This window comes from Carcharhinus amblyrhynchos, chromosome 9 (assembly GCF_965287045.1).
Source record: "Carcharhinus amblyrhynchos chromosome 9, sCarAmb.v2.hapA, whole genome shotgun sequence".
Classification (NCBI taxonomy): domain Eukaryota; kingdom Metazoa; phylum Chordata; class Chondrichthyes; order Carcharhiniformes; family Carcharhinidae; genus Carcharhinus; species Carcharhinus amblyrhynchos.
In genome coordinates, this window is record NC_137332.1 from 85174685 (window position 1) to 85196617 (window position 21933).

General features: G+C 41.6%; 1 protein-coding gene across 3 annotated transcripts in view; it reads right to left on the bottom strand.

Annotated features, from left to right (window-relative positions):
• ralgps2 (Ral GEF with PH domain and SH3 binding motif 2) overlaps positions 1-21933 on the bottom strand; it is a 359688-nt gene that overhangs the window by 32578 nt on the left and 305177 nt on the right. For all 3 annotated transcript variants that reach the window (XM_080196004.1, XM_080196003.1, XM_080196005.1), the window contains 3 exons: positions 3199-3291; positions 1718-1823; positions 1388-1479 (listed from right to left, as the gene is read on the bottom strand). In XM_080196004.1, the coding sequence (XP_080052130.1) occupies positions 1388-1479; positions 1718-1823; positions 3199-3291 (291 nt within the window). The remainder of the gene's footprint in view (positions 1-1387; positions 1480-1717; positions 1824-3198; positions 3292-21933) is intronic.

The following is a 21933-nucleotide window of genomic DNA, read 5'->3' on the forward strand; positions in this document are numbered from 1 at the left end:
TGGGAGAAATTTGCCCTATGTTACTTTTAAACTCTGGCCTCCTTAATTCACCTCCCTAATTGCATTCTGTACCTGCAAATTCTCATTAATTTTTTCCAAATCACTTATAATGTATTCCATCTTTGAAAGAACAGAGTTTTCTTTTGCCCTGTTAAGGTTTTGTGAGCCACCTCAAGTTTGTAATCAAGGTACTTTTCTATAGTACCTTTCAGGTCTGGTACTCTTCCAGCTGTTGTTGTGCTTCTAAATTAGAATCTCAGAGAATACCATCATGCAATATGAAGAAAAAATACTTATTTTGAGACCAAAATCAGGGTATTCAACTTATATATTTCATTTTAAAAATCCTCTTCAAAAGGTATTGTTACATATCAATTTTAAGATCCTGGAGATGGTTCTCCCCTCCCGCTGCATTACAAAAGCAGAACAGTGGGCCGGGAGACTCGAGCAGAGACTGTTTTGCAGGCTCCTCCTGGGCGCCACAGCTTCCATGGGTGTCTGGCAGCCGGATTTCCAGTGCTGCCAGCTCCGCACCGATTCCTGGCATGGAGCTGCATAATTTACGTAGATGCATATCTCCATCTCTTTTGAATCCCATTAGCAGGCTCTGGGCCAGAAATCTCTGGGCCAGCTAGCCTCTTTGCATCCCCGCTCTGCACCCGTCAGCAGTGGTTCACTCATGCGGGGTTTAGTATAGCTCCTCACTTGAGGGGAGTTAGTGGTCCGACCCCACTGGAGTGAAGGGCGGGTCATTGAGGCCACCCATAGGATCGGTGGGGGGTGGGGGGTGGGGGCGGGGGCGCTGGGCAATGCCAGCTTGGATCCCCTGGCACTGCCCAAGGGGCAAAGTGCCAATGCCTGGAGCACATTGGAATGGCCCACCAGGAATTGGACAGTACCAAATGGGTGGGACCTAGTGGGGCCTGATGCAGGTGGGGTCTCTGGGGGCGATTGGCATTGGTGGAGTGTTCCACTGCCGCTCTGCACTCAGGCTAGGCGACAGGGAGAGGGAGGCCAGTGATCGGGGCTCCCTGGGTGTCTGGAGGCGTCAGGCCATGGCATGCCAACGATATGGGAGTGATCAAGAGGCCAGCAATGTGGGGCCCTGGCACATGCGCAGTGGCCCGCTCAGCACTATGCTGCTGGTCTCTCCAGCGGGATTAGGCCCTGCCCACAGGTTTTTGGACTGATTCACGTTAGCGTATTCTGCAGTGCACAGACTGTGGGAGGTTCATTTTGAAACTCCCTCTTAAAAAAACCAATATGATTTACTCCAGTTTTCACGCAAATTCTGCACATTTTTGGGAGAATTACCACCCCCCCCCCTTCATTTCTTGATACTCATGTACTGCTATAGATGGACAGTGAAATATGGTAATATTTGTACCTGTTGTCTGTTGCTTTGGCAAGCAGAACTCAAATGTTTAAACCACAGCATCGCATTCCCTCTATTACCAGCCTGGAATTTGTAAGAATTTCCTAAAAATGAATGAGAGTGAAAAGTATTATATTAATTGTCCCTGTATTAAAATCAACTTTGAAATGTTTCCTTCTGTAGTTAAAAATTATTGATTCTAACATTACGAATCAGAAATAACTTGCATAATTCAAAAATTAAAAATACAATATATTTGCCAATCTTTAGTTTATTTATCCATTCAAAGATTGAAACAGATCCAAAATGAGTGAATCAGACCTTTTTCAATTCATTACTCACCCCGTTCAGAGTCTGTAAGCTGGAAAACATCTGGATGCTCTGGATCATCAGCCATCATCACCATCCAACCCACAACAGACACACTCTTACTCAAACTTGATTTAAACTGCAAAATAGAAAACTTAAGACATATCAGTCGGACCTTGGATTTCTTCAGATTCGGTCAATTTAAGGGGCTGCACTGCTGTACAAGAGAGTACATTACTTGAACCTTGAAACATAAAACTTGAAGTAACAAGAAAAAGACTAACTTTGGACTCATTACACTGTATTAATGGCTTGTTGCTGCACCAGTAGAGCAGAGCTCCTAACAATTTGCTTTTATACAGTGCTTTAAATATAAAACAATAAATAAACATACTTATAAAAGTGGAATGGGTGCTGGAGAACTGACTGAAGGTTTGGTTTAAAAGATGAATATCAAGGAGGTTCTTAAAAGTATATGACAGAAGACTAAAAGGCTCAGTAATAGTGCAGTTTAATTTGCATAAAAAATGCATACCACTTGTACTGGTCCTAATTGGAAACCTGAGCAAAATAATATTAAGTGACACATTTCAAGCATTGATTTTCAAACTATGATCCCTGGTTCCTAAAAATTCTCTAAGATAATCCAAATTTAAATCAATCTAAGATTTCTTCCATCTACTTATTAGCATGTTATTTCTATTGCTGGATAACAACAAAAATGGTAGATGTTGAGAAGTTGGTTTTCCTTGTAGGGGAATCTAGAACTTGGGGAACAACTTAATAGTGAGGGGTTTCCCATTTAAGATGGAGATGAGGAGACATTACTTCTCAGAGCATTGTTAGTCTTTCTGCAGTGCACTGAAGGCCAGGTTATTGTCAAAATTCAAGGCTGTGATTTTTGAATTACAAGGGAGTCAAGGGTTATGGGGGCAGGCAGAAAAGTGGAGCTACGGCCACAATCAGATCAGCCATAATCTTATTGAATAGTGGGATAGGTTCAAGGGCTGTATGACCTATGTGCACTCCAATTACTGAAGATCTTATGTCAATGGTCCTACAGTTGGACATTCATATAAGTCATCATTCCTTGGAAGACTAATTCTTCTGTCATTCTATCACTCCTGTCTTGCATCTTCCTTTTATCCTTGTCCCATCTATTCACTGCTCAAAACCAATTTCATTTCTAACCTTCCCCGGTCTAATGAAAGATAACAGCCCTAAGACGTTAACTCCATCTCTCCACAAATGCTGCCTGACCTGCCGAGTATTTTTATTTTAGATTTCCAGTAACCAGAGTATTCTGTTTTTGATGAGAAATCTCAAGACTGTTGTGCTGTGCAAATATAGTATGAAATGTAGATGTTCTCCCTTAAGGGCCATCACAAAAAACTTTCCAATGGGAGTGTCTACTGCCATTGACTATGACTGATTATGTTTAATGTAGCAGATTGCTTTCATTGGATTCTAACTAGCCTGAGAACAAACCAGTTTTTGGGAACAGTTGTACTTACATGCTTTCTTTCTGTTGGTTTTAAAGACTTGGCTGAGTAGTAGTAGAGTTTTGTTCCACAAAGTGCCACCCAGTACTTGGTCCATGATGCAACCTACTCAAAAAAAACCACAACTGGTAACTGATCTGATACTGTACCCAAATCTGGAGGAAAATAATATATGGGACTTTGCTTTCAATATGAACACCATAATTTTTAAAAGAAGACATGCACTGGTGTATCACAGAAGGATTTAGGTATGTGAAATCTGGAGGGCCCTCTTTATTCATTTAAACTACGGCTGGAATGTTATGGCCATTCATCCCTGTGGGATTTTCCCATCTTGCTACAGTGAACAGAGATTTGGCTGAACGCCAAATTCGCTGACCTCGCTGCAGCAGGAGCATGACGTGAATGGCTGGAAAGATAGTGCTCTATGTATATACAATCCCCAGCAATACTACATGCTTGGGCTTTTATTTTTCCATTTGAATTTCAGGACATAGGTCAAGCTTCTAAAATTCATGTTTGGTCCATTTAAGATTATACTTTGGTACCTTTCATTGCACTGAATTTGTTTGAAATTACTTACTGCTTGCCTCAAATTGATTAACCTTTGCAAATATAAAGATAGGACAGCATTTGTGTGATATTAACAAATCAGTATTGATAAAAGCAATACATATGAAAAATAAACTCAATTTTTTAAAAAAGATTGCACTGAAAAAATACCCATTACTGGCAAATAGTTGTACCGGTATTGCCTTGTACCCGTTTTGATTAAGTGACATCATCCTGATGACAATCTCTTGGTTCTTTCTTCACAAGAAATGCCTCCATTTTGCATCACCTTATACGAGTATAACTTAGATAGGAATCTTACTGGCATAGCAAGATTAAACAGTACTCTTTGCCATCACATGAAATGTGTTTTAAATATTGTGAACAGGAACAACAGTCCAAAAACAGGGTTGTTGTATTTAATGACATTGGTGGCGTCTTGGGATCAGGACAGCTACTTTCCATTTAAGCCAGATAATGCAATTCACAGACTTAATGCAAGGGAGAAAATATAAACCAAATAAAAAATTAATTGAGGCAAACTGGAAGGCTTTTTTCTTTTACACAAAAATAGAGTAGATTACTTTAAACAGGTGACCTCTCACAGGGTGACTTGACTCATGCTGTTTCTTTTTTTTACAAAAGGATTGATTTGCATCAGTGGCTGATCGACACAGAATTATATTTCTCAAACATGCTCATAAAAACATGATAACATTCAACCTGGCTATCAACTGCTAAAAGATTGTTGCCCACATACCCTGAGGGAAGTATTTCATGAAGACTTTTTGGACAATTTTCAAATCAATTATATAGGCTGATTGCAATCTACAATTTAATCTATCCCACATAATTAGTCAGCAAATTTGTTAAAACAATTTAAAATTTTGTGTCATGGGATACAGAAGTCACTGACCAAACTAGTATTTGTTGCTCATCCCTAATTGCTCTTGAATTGGTCAGCCTCTTTCTTTTACCTCTGCAGTCCATCTGGTTTAGGTACACCTGCACTTCTGTTAGGAAAGAAGTTCCAGGATTTTAACTCAGTGACAACGAAGGAAAGGCAATATTGTTCCAAGTCAGGATGATAAGTGGCTTGGAGAAAAACTTGTAGGTGGTGGTGCTCTATGCCCAGTCCTTCTAGGTGGTAAAGGTTGCGGGTTTGAAAAGTGTTGTTGAAGGGGGTCTTTGAAAGATGCTGCAGCGCATCTTGCATGAATATTGGTTTTGAAAGATACCTTTAACTGTAAGTAAAATGCTGGATAGACATCTCCATTAGAGACATGTCCATGAGATCTGGTTGCCATGAGAGAAGAAACTCAAACAGAAACTTATTTAAGGGCTGGTTGCCAGTTTTAGTACCTTTTTATCATATCCCAAAAGGACATGTTTAAGATCATTTGACAAAGAAGCGACAACTGTGGGAAGCAGAGGAACTGTATTGAACTAATACTCCAAATAGGATGCTGGTGAGAGTTTAGTTTCCGTTACAAAGGAAGGCAACAGAACAGGTGGGGTTTTGGAGATTTAAGGAACGGTGAGTCACTGAGATGTGCCTTGCTAATAAAGGAGCTGGAAAACTCAGATAGCAAGTGGAGTAATTTTCGAAGGATATAGAAATTTCAATCTGGTGTGGAGGGGAGAAATGATCCTAATGGGTGCTGGGTGTGTTTGTGGAACTGTTCCTCAATGCTACATCTCTGCCAGAAGTACAGTAAGGGTGAAAGGGTCTTATAAGACATAGTTCAGCTACGTTACTCAGTTAATTTGAAAGTAGCCTTTCTTTACTTTGTGCATTAGTGACCTGTTGTAAGCAATGTTTGATTACTGTTGATTTTAGTTTGCCTGTCACAGTAAAGTCACAGGGAGTGCCGAATGAGCACGAAAACAGGAGAGTTTCAGGTCCATTCTTTTGCCGAGGCTATAAATGAAATCTTATACCACTTAGTGCAAAAAATGACACACAATCTGATTCCCACCAGTAGAGGAAGGGGCCTAAGCTCACCAGAAAGCTAGCTGCTCACATTAGAGGGTGCAATTGTGCATGTGCAGATCTCTCTGTTCAGTGGAACAGAACAGACGATAAAAGCAAATTATTGCAGAAGCTGGAATCTGAAACCAAAAGAGAAAACGCTAGAAAATTTCAACAGGTCTAGCAACATCTGTAAAGAGAGAAAAGAGCTGACCCATTGTGGGATCTGTCATACATCTCTACACCGCCCCTTCCCAATCGCTGCCAATCCCCATAGATATTGCCTAGATACTCTCCCTACCCAGGAACCAAACATTCCCCAATCCTCTGGCCCAGGCAATCAACCCCACCCCCCCAACCCCTCCTTCCAGCTCGGCTGATTGCCGGTTGCACAATGTGTAGCTCGTCCTACCAGTCGACTGCCAGTTGCAAATGTGCAGCTCCCCCACCTGCCCGCCTCCTTTTAAGCACCGCCCCATCATGGCCTCATCCTCCCGTTAGGCCCTGCTCCATCATGGACCCATCCCTGGCTCTGCCCGGTGCCTGGTCCTTGACTTGATGTCAAGTGATGCTATATTGATGTCAAGCGCAGTCACTCTCACCTCACCTCTTAAGTTCAGCTTTTAGGCCCATATTTGGATCAAGGCTGTAATGAGGTCAGAAACTGAGTGGCTCTGGCAGAACCCAAACTGAACGCCAATGAGAAGGTTATTGCTGAATAAGTGCCACTTGATAGCATTGTCAATAACCTCTTCCAACCATTTGCTGATATTCGAGAGTAGATTGATAGATGGTAATTGGCAAAATTGGATTTGTCCTGTTTTCTGTGAACAGAATATACGTGAATAGGTCCCAGTACAAGTGTAGCTTGCACTTGAACAGCTTGGCTTGGGTTGTGTCTGGTTCTGGAGCCGAAGTCTTCAATATTTGTATGTTGTCAGGCCCGATGGCTTTTACTGTATCCAGCAAGTTCAGCTATTTCTTGTTGAATTGAAGAGTGAATCGAATTGGCTAAAGTCTGGCATCTGAAATAGGACAGATTATCCACTTGCATTTTTGGCTAAAATACTCATTAACACCTTTGTATTTTGCAGTGATAAGTTGGGCTCCTCACTATTGAAGATGGACCTATTTGTGGAGCCTCCTGATTAGTTATTAGTTATAACTGATTAGTTATTTAATTGTCCACCACAAGGACTGTCCAGTGGTCATTCCCACCAACACTGTGATGGACAGATGCATCTGCAATAAGAATATAAATGAGGATGAGATCATATAGGCTTTTCTCTGGCATTGCTTCTTTCACCATTGCCACAGGCCCAGCCTGGTTGATATGTCCTTTAGGACTTAGCCAGCTCTGTCAGGAGTGGCGCCATGGAGTAACTAATGATTTCAAGTACCGAGAATATATTCTATGCTCTTGCTGCCCACAGTGTTTCTTTCAAGTGGTGATCAACATGGAGGGGTTTGATTAATTAGTTAATGGAGATGGGAAGGTGGCAATCAGTAGCAAGTTTCCATGCCAATGTTTGACCTGACATCATGTGACTTCATGAAATCTGGTGTCAATATTGGGGATTTCTAGGGAAACTCTCTCCTGACCGTGTAGCACTGAGCTGCCACCTTTAGCAGTGAGACAGAACATGACCAGAGATGATAATGGCAGTATCTAGGGCACTGGCTATAACGTATGATTCTTTACAATGACTACACTTGGTTGTTGCTCAATGAATCCATGAGACAGCTCTCCTAATTTTGGCACATATAGCCAGATGCTAGTAAGAAGGATTTTGCAGAGTTAACTGGCCACAGTGTGCTGCTATCATTTCCAGTGCTCAGGCTGATGCTGGGCAGTTCATTCAGTTTCATTCCTTCTTGATTTTTCTGCAGCAGTTTGGTGCAATTGTAACAGCTTGGCCTGTTTAGTCATATCAAGAGTTAAGAGTCAACCAATGGTCAGGACTCTTGGCCAGACCAGGGAAGAATGGCAGATATCCACTGTATGGTTTTTGCAACAATCTGGTAGTTTCATAGTCACCTTTATTCAGATTTTTTAGCAACTTGGTACAACTGAGCGGCTTGCTAGGCCAAGCTAAGGACTTTTTATGATCTACATGGTTGGGAAATGGCATTTTGATCCAGATTTTGCAGTTCCTTTGCAACGGATAGAAATCCAGAAGCTCCACAGTGTATATTGTTAATGTTCCTGTGGACTGAAATCAGTTATTAGATCTTTGTGCAGCTTTCTTGATGCAGCATAGATACAGCAGGCAATAAAGAAGGCAAATGTATGTTGGCCTTCATAGCAAGAGGATTTGAGTATAAGAATAGTGATATTTCACTGCAATTGTATATGATATTGGTGAGGTCATGCCTTGAGTATCATGTGCAGTTTTGGTGTCCTTTCCTGAGGAATGATGTTTTTGCTATTGAGGGAGTGCAACAAAGGTTTACCGGGCTGACTTCTAGGATGGCAGGACTGTCATATGATAGGAGACTAAGTCCTGTTAGGATTATATTCATTGGAGTTTAGAAGAATGAGAGGGGATCTCCTAGAAACTTTTAAAACATTAACAAGATTTGACAGGGTAGATTCAGATTCCCTATAGTGGGGGAGTCCAGAACTAAGGGTCAAAGTTTGAGGATAAGGGGTAAAACTTTTAGGACTGGGATGTGGAGAAATTTCTTCACCCAGAGGGTGGTGAATCTATGGAATTCAGTACCACAGATATTGTTGAGGCCAAAACATTGTGTGATCCCAAGAAGGAATTAGATAGAACTCTTTGGGGCTAAATGGATCAGGGATATGGGAGGGAAGGTGGGATCATGGTATTGAATTTGATGATCAGCCATGATCATTAAGAATGGCGGTGCAGGCTCGAAGGGTCAAATAGCCTACTTCTGCTTCTTTTTTATATATATGTTTCTATGTTTCTTCAAGGGTAGCAGTGAACACCACTGTTTTGCCACTAACTACAAAATCAATTTCATTTTTTGGAATAAACTTCGGATAACAAAGAAATGTTATTTGTGATGTACCTTCTCTTCATCAACTGCAGCTCTGTGGAATCAGGGTATCTTCCAAAGGCTCTCACTGCTCACTGTATTAGTGTTCTACTCTCAGGAAGATAGTAAGCTCAATCACAGGTCCGTGCAAAATTGAAAGAGTGTGCATTAATTGAGTTCAGTGTGCTTGTTGGGATGAGAAAGGAGATGAATTATTCACTTTTATTTTACTGCCCATGAACTTCTGTTGTTAAGGGTTTGTGTGTGGATGTTGGATGAGAATAGAACTGGGTTCAGCTATGATACCTGACACATTGAGTGTTGGAAGGTCATTTTGACTCAACATGCCAAGATTGACCATTGGGCTAAGTGTTGTTGCAGTACTGCCTTTAGGCAAAAAGGGAAGAAAACTGGACCAAAGAAGTCGAGCTCAGTTTTGCTAAATAAATTATCAAGAAAAATTGAACAAATATACAGCAGTACAAGTATTGCAAAATGCTATCAAAATCAGCTTACAAGGCCATTTGTAAGGATGCAGTTTCAATCTATAGTACATCTGTTTTTTGTTCCCTGCAGACGAGGAATTCTTTTTTCCACTGCAGTCGGAAAAAAAAAATCAGAACAAAGGACAGAAGCCAGCACAACTGTGTGCACTTTTGCTCAGCTTCACAAACTGCAAAAACAGTTTCATGTAACGTCAATATATTTTAGTTAAGGTGTGCTCACAAGTTCCCATTATCATTTCCATATGACCTTTCCTGAATTTCTGCAGTAGAATTTTGTGCATACTATAAATTATTAAAGTATCACTTGAGAGTGCATCACATCAGATCTACTGTGGTTTGAGTTGTGCATCAGAATGAATGCACTTCAACTTATACAACCCCAACACTCAGCAACAACTTGTATTTATATAGTGCCTTTAACATAATAGAATGTCCCAAGATGTTTCACAGGAACATTTTCAAATAAAATTGGACACCAAGCCGCAGAAGGAAATATTAGGATAAGTGACAAAAGACTGAATCAAACAGGTTAGTTTTAAACAGGATCATAAAGAAAGGTACAATGGCTGAGAAATACAGGGACAGAATTTTAGAACTTAGGGCATTGACAGCTGCAAGCAGAGCTGCCAATGGAGGAGTGATTAAATTCGGCTCAAGAGGCGAGGATTGGAGAAGTGCAGGTATTTTGGAACTCTGTAGACCTGAGATACAGGGAGGACTGAGGCTAGGAAGGATTTAAAAACAATGATGGTGTGTTTTAAAATAGAGATATTGATTAACTGGGAACCAATTGGTCAGTACAAAGTTGGTGAGTGAATAGAATTTGTTGTGAGTTAGGATATGGGCAGCAAAGTTGTGGAATATTTTAGATTTACAGAGAGTAGAAAGTGACAGGTTAGTAAGGGATACACTAGGAATGTGGAAACAAAGCCATGAATGAGGGTTTCAGTTGAACAGCTAAGGCAAACGCAAAGTTGTGTGTTGTAGCAGAGATAAAAATAGGTAATCTTCATGATGGTATAGATGTGATTGCAAGCTTATTTCAGGGCAAATATGATTCCAAGTTTGTGGATGGTCTGGTTCGGCATCAAACAGTTGTCAGAAGCATGGAGTTGGTGGTAAGGAAATGGTATTTGTGGCAGGGACCAATGACAATGGCTTGGGTCTTTCCAATTCTTAGTTGGATGAAAAACCTACTTAACTGTTACTAGATGCTGGATCAGCAGACTGACAATTTAGAGTCAGTGGAGGGGTTGGGAAAGATGGTGCTGAGGTTGAGCTGAGTATTGTCAGAATACATGTGGAAACTGTGTTTTTGGATGATGTTGTCAAGGGGCAGCATGTAGATAAAAGAAAGAGGGGGCCACAGGTTCTTGAGGATATGAAAGGGAATGGTGCAGGGAGTGGGAAGATAAACCATTTTAGGTAATTCCTTAGTTCAGATAATTAAGAACGGAATCAGGCAAGTTCCTTCACGCCCTGTGGATAACAGATAGAATCTTTGGAAGAGAACAGGTCATCTGTGTTATAGGCTGTAAACAGGTTGAGAAGAAAGAGGAATAGTTGACCCTTTTCACAGTAATATTAGGATGCAATTTGTTACTTCTAAAGGGGCCATTTCAGGACTGCCAGGGAAGAATCCTGATTGGAGGATAAAATAGTTCTGGGAAAGATCAAACTGATTTGGAAAGGATCAACATCTTCAAGGACTTTAGAAAGCCCTACATTCAGACGTTTTCCCACAGCCTGAGGGGCAAGATGGGCCAATTTGGGTTTTAAACACTTCCTGGAAATGCAGTGAGAATTTAGAACGCCAATCGTGTGATGTAAAGAAACAATTTAATTGTGGCACTCCATAACCTTGGTCTCCATAATGTAGAGATCAGAAATGAAGTATACTGAAGCTGCTGAATCCGGTTGGATAAGCTTTGTATATATAACCACCACATCGTCCCCGGGGCGAGCAGGTCAGCAGTGGGCAGGCCATGCACTGCATTTTATGGTTTCTCAGTCATCAAATTGCCCAGAGCGTAGATAAGTTTTTGAAGCAATAAATAAAAATAATCTTGAAAATTTTTTTGGTTTTCATCCTCCACATAGACCTTGATTTTTCAGATGAGAGGATGGAGATACAGTTCACATTGAGGCCCCTGGCAATGGCTTTCTTTAGCCAGATTTATATAGCTGATGTGACAAATTCATAAATCCTAATTAACTGCCAGTCACTACCTCCCTTCTACTCATCCCATCTACAGCAGTGCAATGATACACGCTCACGGACTTCATCAGAAACACAAAAAGGTTTTTATTAATATGGAAAAACTACACAGATGCTAGTAGCTCAGCTGCCCTAGGGCAGCCCACCGGCTGTCCCTTCTCTACATGTCTTCTACACATCTTCAGCTGAAGAAAAGACTCAACCCGCTGGTGTGATCACCAACTCTTAGCCTCAATAGGTCATCTCAAGCCAGGTGACTTCTGCTGTGTTGACCTTAAAAGGACAATCACTACATTTCTCCCACTTCAACTCTTTATAAAATCTTCAATAACCAAGTTACTCAAGCCCAAATTCTAACTAAACAAGTTGGACAATTATAAATCAAGTCTCAGGTATTTTTCTGTTTCTTGTAAAATGGTGTAATTCTACACTCTAAGGAACTACAAATAACAATTATTTCTTCCGGCACAGTCAGTTCATTACTACTTGCCTTCACAGAGACATTAGTTATATCTCTCAAAAATCAATCAGGTACTTTGGTAATTACAGGTTCAAAGACATTTCTCGATGGCAACACTGACTGCTGGAGTCTCTCCCTACTCCTCAAGTGATTGATGTGTTTACGATTGATCTGTCCCTCCGTAGTCTACCAGGTAAGACAGACATCTGCTCACAGAGACGATAATTCCAGAGATCTAACTTGATCCACTACCGAAGTTTCATGTTATGGTAGCATGTAAGGCGTTTGATAAGGTTCACCATGGTAGGCTTCTGCAGAAAATGCAGATGTATGGGATTGAGGGTAGTCTAGGAAATTGGATCAGGAATTGGCTAGCAGATAGGAGACAGAGGGTGGTGGTTGATGGTAAATATTCGTCATGGAGTTCGGTTACGAGTGGTGTGCCTCAGGGATCTGTTTTGGGGCCACTGCTGTTTGTAATTTTTATTAATGATCTGGATGAGGGTATAGCTGGGTGGATTAGTAAATTTGCTGATGACACCAAAGTCGGAGGTGTGGTTGATTGTGAGGAAGGGTGTCATAGTTTGCAGGGAGACTTAGACAGGTTGCAGAGCTGGGCCGAGAGGTGGCGGATGGAGTTTAATGCGGAGGAGTGTGAGGTGATTCACTTTGGTAGGAATAACAGATGTGTTGAGTATCGGGCTAACGGGAGGACTTTGAATAGTGTGGATGAACAGAGGGATCTAGGTGTATGTGTACATAGATCCCTGAAAGCTGGGAATCAAGTAAATAAGGTTGTTAAGAAGGCATACGGTGTCTTGGCGTTTATTGGTAGGGGGATTGAATTTAGGAGTCGCAGCGTCATGTTGCAACTGTACAAAACTCTGGTGCGGCCGCACTTGGAGTACTGTGTGCAGTTCTGGTCCCCACATTACAGGAAGGATGTGGAGGCTTTGGAGAGGGTGCAGAGGAGGTTTACCAGGATGTTGCCTGGTATGGAGGGGAGGTCCTATGAGGAGAGACTGAGGGATTTGGGGTTGTTTTCGCTAGAAAGAAGGCGGCTAAGAGGGGATCTTATTGAAACATATAAGATGATTAGAGGTTTAGATAGGGTGGATAGTGATAGACTTTTTCCTCGGATGGAGAAAGCTAGCACGAGGGGGCATGGCTTTAAATTAAGGGGGGGTAGTTATAGGACGGATGTCAGGGGTAGGTTCTTTACCCAGAGGGTGGTGAGGGATTGGAATGCCCTGCCTGCTGCGGTTGTAAATGCGCCTAGTTTGGGGGCATTTAAGAGATTCGTGGATAGGTTTATGGATGAAAAGGGATTGGTTTAGATTAGTGGGTCATTGCTTTTTTTTTTAACTGGTCGGCGCAACATCGTGGGCCGAAGGGCCTGTTCTGCGCTGTAATGTTCTATGTAATGTTATGGACTTAATATGGGTTTTTCATTGTTGCAGTGATGATGGCTCATTGATGAAGTCTTGAGACTTGTTTGTCCAAACATAAACACTTTTATTGGTACACTTTTTATGGGTAGGCTTTAATTATATACAGTTCCAAATATGCTCTTGCATGGAGCTCTTCCATTTCAGCAACCTTGTTATGGCAAGTAACCCCAGTTTCATTTGAAGTCTTTAATTTTTGTGTTTCTTCCGAGGTTAATCCATCATGTTCTTACTGTACATACACATTTCACAAATGGAATCCTCATTTCTACTTGTCTTAACTCCAACTAATCCCTTTTTGATTTCAAGTCTGTCCCTGACAAAGTGTTGACTTGTCAGAGAGGAAGTTTGATGAGGACTTGTCTGTTGAGGTAGTATGGGCGGAGATTAGAAATAGGAGAGGAGAGGTCACCCTGCTGGGAGTCTTTTATAGACCTCCAAAAAGTTCTAGAGAGGTTGAGGAAAGGATTGCGGAGACGATCCTGGTTAGGAGTGAAAGTAATAGGGTAATTGTTATGGGGGACTTTAACTTTACTAATATTGATTGGAATTGCTATAGCTCTAGCTCGTTAGAGGGATCAGTTTTTGTTCAAAGTGTGCAGGAAGGTTTTTTGACTCAGTATGTAGATAGGCCAACTAGAGGTGAGGCTATATTGGATTTGGTGCTGGGTAATGAGCCAGACCAGGTGCTAGACTTGGAAGTTGGTGTGCATTTGGTGAGAGTGACCACAATTCGGTTACATTCACCTTAGTGATGGGAAGGGATAGGCATGAACCTCGGGTCAGTAGTTTTAGGTGGGGGAAGGGTAATTATGAGGCTATTAGGAGAGAATTAGGAAGCATAGGTTGGACTAGGAGATTACAGGGACTGGGAACGTCCGAAATGTGGTGTTTTTTCAAGGAGCAGCTACTGCGGGTCTGTGATAGGTATGTCCCTGTCAGGCAAGGAGGATTTGGTAGGGCTAGGGAACCGTGGTGTACTAAAAAAGTTGATTTGTTGGTTAGGAAGAAAAAGGAGGCTTATGTTCGGATGAGGCTTGAGGGCTCAGGTAGTGCATTAGAAAGCTTTAGATTGGCTAGGAGGGAGTTGAAGAGGGAGTTAAGAAGGGCTAAAAGAGGACATGAGATGACTTTGGCTGATAGGATTAAGGAGAATCCTAAGGCGTTCTATAGGTATGTCAAGAACAGAAGGTTGGTTAGGGCAAGATTAGGGCCAGTTACAGACAGTAGAGGGAAGTTGTGTGTGGAACCGGAAGAGATTGGAGAGGCATTGAACTGATATTTCTCTTCGGTGTTCACGCAGGGGGACATGAATGTAGCTGAGGAGGACACTGGGGTGCAGGGGTGTAAAATAGACAGTATTGCAGTTGATACCGGGGATGTGCTGGATATTCTAGAGGGCTTGAAAGTAGATAAGTCCCCTGGTCCGGACGGGATTTACCCTAGGATTCTCTGGGAGGCTAGAGAGGTGATTGCAGAGCCTCTGGCTCTGATCTTCAGGTCATCGTTGGTCTCTGGTATAGTACCGGAAGATTGGAGGACAGCGAATGTTGTCCCATTGTTTAAGAAGGGGAACAGAGACTTCCCCGGGAATTATAGACCGGTGAGTCTTACTTCTGTTGTGGGCAAGGTTTTAGAAAGAATTATTAGGGATAGGATTTATAGTTATTTGGAGAGTAATGAATTGATTAGAGACAGTCAGCATGGTTTTGTAGCAGGTAGGTCGTGCCTTACTAACCTTATTGAGTTCTTTGAGAAAGTGACCAAAGAGGTGGATAGGGGTAAGGCAGTTGACGTGGTATATATGGATTTTAGTAAGGCATTTGATAAGGTTCACCATGGTAGGCTTCTGCAGAAAATGCAGATGTATGGGAATGGGGGTAATCTAGGTACTTGGATCAGGAATTGGCTAGCAGATAGGAGACAGAGGGTGGTGGTTGATGGTAAATATTCGTCATGGAGTTCGGTTACGAGTGGTGTGCCTCAGGGATCTGTTTTGGGGCCACTGCTGTTTGTAATTTTTATTAATGATCTGGATGAGGGTATAGTTGGGTGGATTAGTAAGTTTGCTGATGACACCAAAGTTGGAGGTGTGGTAGATTGTGAGGAAGGGTGTCATAGTTTGCAGGGTGACTTAGACAGGTTGCAGAGCTGGGCCGCGAGGTGGCGGATGGAGTTTAATGTGGAGAAGTGTGAGGTAATTCATTTCGGTAGGAGTAACAGATGTGTTGAGTATAGGGCTAACGGGAGGACTTTGAATAGTGTGGAGGAGCAGAGGGATCTAGGTGTATGTGTACATAGATCCCTGAAAGTTGGGAATCAAGTAGATAAGGTTGTTAAGAAGGCATACGGTGTCTTGGCGTTTATTGGTAGGGGGATTGAATTTAGGAGTCGCAGCGTCATGTTGCAACTGTACACAACTCTGGTGCGGCCGCACTTGGAGTACTGTGTGCAGTTCTGGTCCCCACATTACAGGAAGGACGTGGAGGCTTTGGGGAGGGTGCAGAGGAGGTTTACCAGGATGTTGCCTGGTATGGAGGGGAGGTTCTATGAGGAGAGACTGAGGGATTTGGGGTTGTTTTCGCTGGAGAAAAGGAGGCTAAGAGGGGATCTTATTGAAACGTATAAGATGATTAGAGGTTTAGATAGGGTGGATAGTGATAGCCTTTTTCCTCGGATGGAGAAAGCTAGCACGAGGGGGCATGGCTTTAAATTAAGGGGGGGTAGTTATAGGACGGATGTCAGGGGTTGGTTCTTTACCCAGAGGGTGGTGAGGGACTGGAATGCCCTGCCTGCTGCAGTTGTAAATGCGCCTAGTTTGGGGGCGTTTAAGAGATCTGTGGATAGGTTTATGGACGAAAAGGGATTGGTTTAGATTAGTGGGTCAGTGCTTTTTTTTTAAAAAACTGGTCGGCGCAACATCGTGGGCCGAAGGGCCTGTTCTGCGCTGTAATGTTCTATGTTTCCATTCTGCAATTCTCTTGTTGTCCTTTATTTGGTCTGTTAATCTCTTTTGGTGGCTGCCTTCTGAGGTCTTTTAGTACCCTTCTTCTGGGCTTTTCAGTGCCCACCTTATGGGTTTTTTTTGGTACCCTCTTTCTGGGGTCTTTCAGTGACCTCTTTCTGGAGTCTTTCCGTGCATTGCTTACAGAGGTCTTCTGTTGCCTCCTCAGAGATTTATTACTTGCGTATCTTTTTTGAGAGTTGCCCTCTTTTGGGGTCTTCTCCAATTTTCCTGTGCATTGTCCATTGTTTGTTCTTGTGGTTGCTGCTTTAAATGCATTGCCACACTAAACATATTACCAATTTAAATGCACTACCGATTTAAGACAGTCATTTTAAAAAACTTAGCAGTTGCTGGTTCTTTCTCTGGGCTTTCCCACGCTTTGGAAGTTTTGGCAGAAACCTGCTGCTCTTCTCTTGAACCTTTTTAAAACCTCTCTTCACTTCTTTTTTACCAAGGAAAAGTCCCCAGCAATCTCCAAAGCTTTTTGCTTCCTTCTTCTGGCCAATTGAAGAGCCTGTTCACCCTCTACTTTTTGATATGCCCGTTTCTGTCAATTTCACTGCAGGCTTGATCCATGGGGCCTTCTTAAAAACATTTTTCAATTCTTTTAAGCAGATGGAGCTCTTCTCCTCTTTCAAAAATTTTGTTGCCCGGAGTTCCTCATTGTAGGGACCACTACTCAGACACCTCCCCTTGCAGGCTCCGCTCCGATCAGGAGCCTGGCAATCTCAGCCTCTTCTTTTTCTCATGCTTCCGCAACAGGTCCTGAAGCTCCTTAAGGTATTTTTCCCTTTTCACCAAAAACACTGCTGTGTTCTCTTTGCTTTCTCTCTTCAACAAACCCTGCAGCTATTGTCTTTTTCCTTAAGTTCCATTTTTCCTTAAAGGCAAAATCACAGCATTTGCTTCCAAAACCACGGAATCACTACAGTGCAGAAGGAGGCTATTCAGGCCACTGAGGCTGCACTGACTCTCCAAAAGAATATTTTACCCAGGCCCAACTCCTGCCATCCTATCCCTGCAACTCTGCGCAGTTACCATGTCAATCCACCTAACCTACACATCTTGAGGCATTAAGGAGCAATTCAGAATGGCCAATCCACCTAACCTACACATTTTTGGCATGTGGGAGAAAACCGGAGCACCTGGAGGAAATCCATGCGGACATGGGGAGAATGTGCAACCTCCACTCAGTCACCCAAGGCATGGATCAAACATGAGTCCCTGCCTCTGTGAGGCAGCAGTTCTAACTGCTGTGCTAGGTTACTTTCTCTTCAACTTTTTCTTGTAGATTCTCGACTGTACCAGCCAATCCAGTCTCATTCTGCATTTGTCGCGTAGGGTCTGGCAATATCTCATTATCTCAGGCGGGTTTATTCACCCAGAGACAGGCACCTGGCTGAGTGTTTTTTCTCTTAAGTCTACTCTTTTCTATTGATAAGGTAGGTACTCAGCAATTAACTAACTTTAGGGAGAATTAGCTACAGTCCAAGTTTTTGTGATTCATTTTGATACAACACGAGATGCCACCTAGAAAATGTAAACAAAAGGTTTCACAAATTTGCATATATTTCAAGCTGTGCACTGCAAAAGAGTTTGGTAACATGATTTACCATTGAGACAACAATACTGAAATTCATAAAAATCCACTGAGGAGCCTACAATTGTTGGTCTAGGTTAATTATGGCCTATGAACAACTTTTTGCACACTCAAGCACTAGTAAGTACATGTCAAAACAAAATTATTGCAAGTTTATGGCTCAAAGCTTGCCTGTTTGAACTGATAGCAATCTAGCAGCATATTTGACCAGTGCCCCAAATACAAATACAAACAAAATATGCTTTGTTCTCAATGTGTTTTATGTAGAGATGCATAGAAGTTGCAGATAAGCACTTTCCCATAAATGCCAAGAAGAAATGACCAAAATTCTGACATTTGCAATGGTCTGGGTGTACATCGCTTATACAAATTCTTGGTTGGACAATGGCGATTGCTCTGAGACACAATTCTGCAAAATAAAAAGTTGCTCAAGTTCAGCCCTTGCAGAGTTAAGTTTTGCAATCAATAGATCACATCTATAGGAAATTCAGGACTGATCTTGGGAGCTCTGTGCTCTGTGGATTGAACAATGTATTGTAAATTATTATTCTGCAAATGAAACAAGGGGCAATTAAGGTTTTAAACTCTCCCAAGAGATAGTTATAATTTGGAGCCTAAATCTCGGTGTAAAGAAACAATTTAAATAGTGATGCAACACAACCTTGGTCTCCATAATGTAAAAGTCAGAAATGAAGCCTATTGAAGCTGCTGAATCTGGTTAAATTTTATAGGGCGAGAAGTACATGAGACTGAAGTGTAAACGTCATCCCATAACTTCCTGACACTCTAGGGTTGGATTTGGAGATGTCCCAAATTCCCAGGTAAGGGTTTATGTGGTAATTGTCCAGAAGCGCGAACTGCCTCAGAACACCACCACTGGGAACCATCCACAAAGCGATTTAAATCACTAACTTCAGATTGTTCGCCAGCTTTTCACTAATAGTTATTCTGAAAGAGTTTGAAGAAATAAAGACAAAGTTCAATTTAAATATCCAGACCAAGCACCACATGGGACACCTTCCATCTCCTTCCACCCCACCTATGAACTCCTCCCCCTCCACCCTTCATTCCATTTGCCCCACTTGGCCTTCTAAACCTGTTTTCCAGTAGCCAGTGCGTAAAAAAGGGGGTAAGGCCTCCCTGAGTCCATTGGAGTTGTGACACACTGGGGTCTTCGGGGACTCTTTCACTGAAGGCTCCAAGTACTCCAGCCAAAAAAGATTTCAATGAAGATTTCAATGAAACTGTTGCAATTCTGGTGGGCAATGAATTTATGCTGCTGGCTACAATTCATGGCCCACTGACACAAGAACTTCATGGGACTGAAGGATACAATTAATATCAATTCGCAAAGTACAACTATTTTTATAAATTAGTTTTCTGCTGGTCTTTTTTTCCAACTCTGTCCCCTATACCATTTAGGTAACAAAGAGGTAACCTGTTATTTTCTGCATATATATTTGCCTATTTTCATTGGCCAGAACAGACAACTTTTCTTTCCATTTCACTATTCTCCTGCTCCCACATTTTGCTGTGTCATCTGGAACTAGAACATCAGCCACTCTGGGGATTCAGAGACAGGTTTCCAAAAGTATGTCACATTTGATTGATATGTTGTGCAGCTGGATTCTATAAAAGCTACTTTCAAACAGTTCATATTTGCAAGGCCTGAAACTTTTCATATTGTCAACTGATTTGGTACAATTTCATTAATCTCCTGTTAAACCACTAAACAACTATTGCATAATTCCCAAGAGAGGATGCAGACTGAATGCCTGCAGTCTCATAACCTGATTTTCTGATGTTTAAAATCAGTTGCCAAATGGTTTCAAGTTGGACTACAAGGAGCTGCTTTGCTGTTAATGATTGTAATCAAGTATCTGGACTGTTTTCATTCCCTCACTATTGGCAGAATCTGGAGATCTTGATTAAACTCAATGTTGGACACTTCACCGGAATAAAAAAAATTACTAAATTGGAATTGTTAGGCAAAATTGCATTACAAAAGGTGTTCAAAAAGATTTAAATAGACAGGGCAATCTGAGAATAGGAATGATACTGCCGACCACTTCTTTAATTCCAACAGCAGTTGAGGATCTGAGGAAGGTCACACGGTTACTTGTTCTGAGATGCAGAAAATTTCACATCTTTCAAGGTCTACTTTTTAAACAACTAGTGCACTACATGTATGGGAATGGTTTGGGCATTTGATGCTAACAGCAAGTGGCAGAAGTGGCAAAACATTCTATTCCCAAGCAATGATCAACAACCCTGCTTTGGTCAGTACAACATGACCTTATTTTATAGCTGTGTGTGAGTGGAAATCTTTTTGATCATTAGCTTCTTAAACTTACAAATAAAAATGAGACATCTATTAATTGTTCCTGGATCCTTATTCAGCTCAGACTATTACACGTTTATGGGTGATTTTCAGCTGTTGCACAAAGTTATTTTGAAGTCTTCAACCTCCATCCTTTCCAAGATGAGGTAAAGAAGGGTAGAGTGGGCTACATGAAGACAGACAAATAACTTGCATCACACTATGTGATACTCCAAAAAGTTGTGTGAAAATCTTGAGACTAATGTTGAAAAAACTAAAAGGTGTCAAAAAGGTTTCCATTTGTGAATACCACAATATGGTATTTAAATACCAAACAGCATTGACGAGCAAACCCTTTATTCTCCAGTAAGTAGGGAAAATTCAATTTGAGTTTGAAGTATTTCACCATGCAATATGCTTTTTAAATTATTGGAAGTGACATATGACATCTGAGTACACATAGAAAGGATTCCTCCTGTTTTGTGTGCCATTTAAGTGGATTTCATCTGTAAACAGGTAAAATACACGGAAGTGTCATGAACCCATGACTAATTACTGTTATGCAGGAGATGCTCTCAAGTCAGTCATAGAACTTGATGTATAATTAGTGTTTCCAAGTTTCACATTTTAGTACAAACAGAAAAATCTCAAACAGGTGACTGAATGAATAATGATATAGAATCTTTAATAAAAAAGAACAATCCCATAAGTGAATTCAGTGTTAGCAGCTAATCATGATCATCAACATTGTTAATTATCTGCAAATATTTTCTCAAGAGTTGGGAAACCAGTTGGACTCTGAGCTTTGGTTCAGATCTGCAGCAAATGGGACACAGATTCCGGTCTGGAGACCAGACAGAGTTGTTACGGCTGGCAGCACTCAGGTAATGCACCATTGTATTCAAGTCCCTCACCTGTGTGGTTAAAAATGCCTGGCTACATACTTGAACAGTCAAAATAGTTTCTTCCATTAAACAATTACTGCCAACCTTCTGTTACCTGTTATGGCAGTGGTTATTCTCTGTAAGTAGTCTGTTTCTTAGAGTTATAGTTTCCCTTGAGGGTTAAAACTGCTTTGATACTAGTGTAATAAACAAACCTTGTTTTATTATCTTCATGCAGTCTGTGTGATTAAATCACACATTACATCTTGCCATAATCAAGATTCCACCACACAGGCGTCCAGTCAGGGTGGACAAAATGGAAAGATGTCTGACTGAGATAGAGTGGATAGTGAAAGAACTGGAACTGGCGCTGTCAGCAGGGAAAGCTGAAAGACCTGCTGCTCAACAGATGTGCAAGCATCATAGAATGAAATTGAGAGTCAAAGTAGTAACCAGAAAGTCATTTCCAGTGTGCCGTCCTTTAACGCAGCAGGGGATGGATGAAATATTCTGTCACAAGGTATTTTACCTGCCATAGGATAGGAAGCTGGATGGATTTGGCTGAAGACCGGAGATGCCCAACGACCTGGTGGTTAAGGACTGGACTGAGAACGCATAGTGGTCTCGATGAGAGGGAGCAGGCAGTAAACATGATGGAACATCTGTGTTGGAATGTTCACTGGGAGGTACTGGACAGAAGTGTGCATGTTCAAAGAAATACACGGACACTCTCTGAAGTCCTGGCATGAGTTCTTAGGAAGAACAGTAACCTTT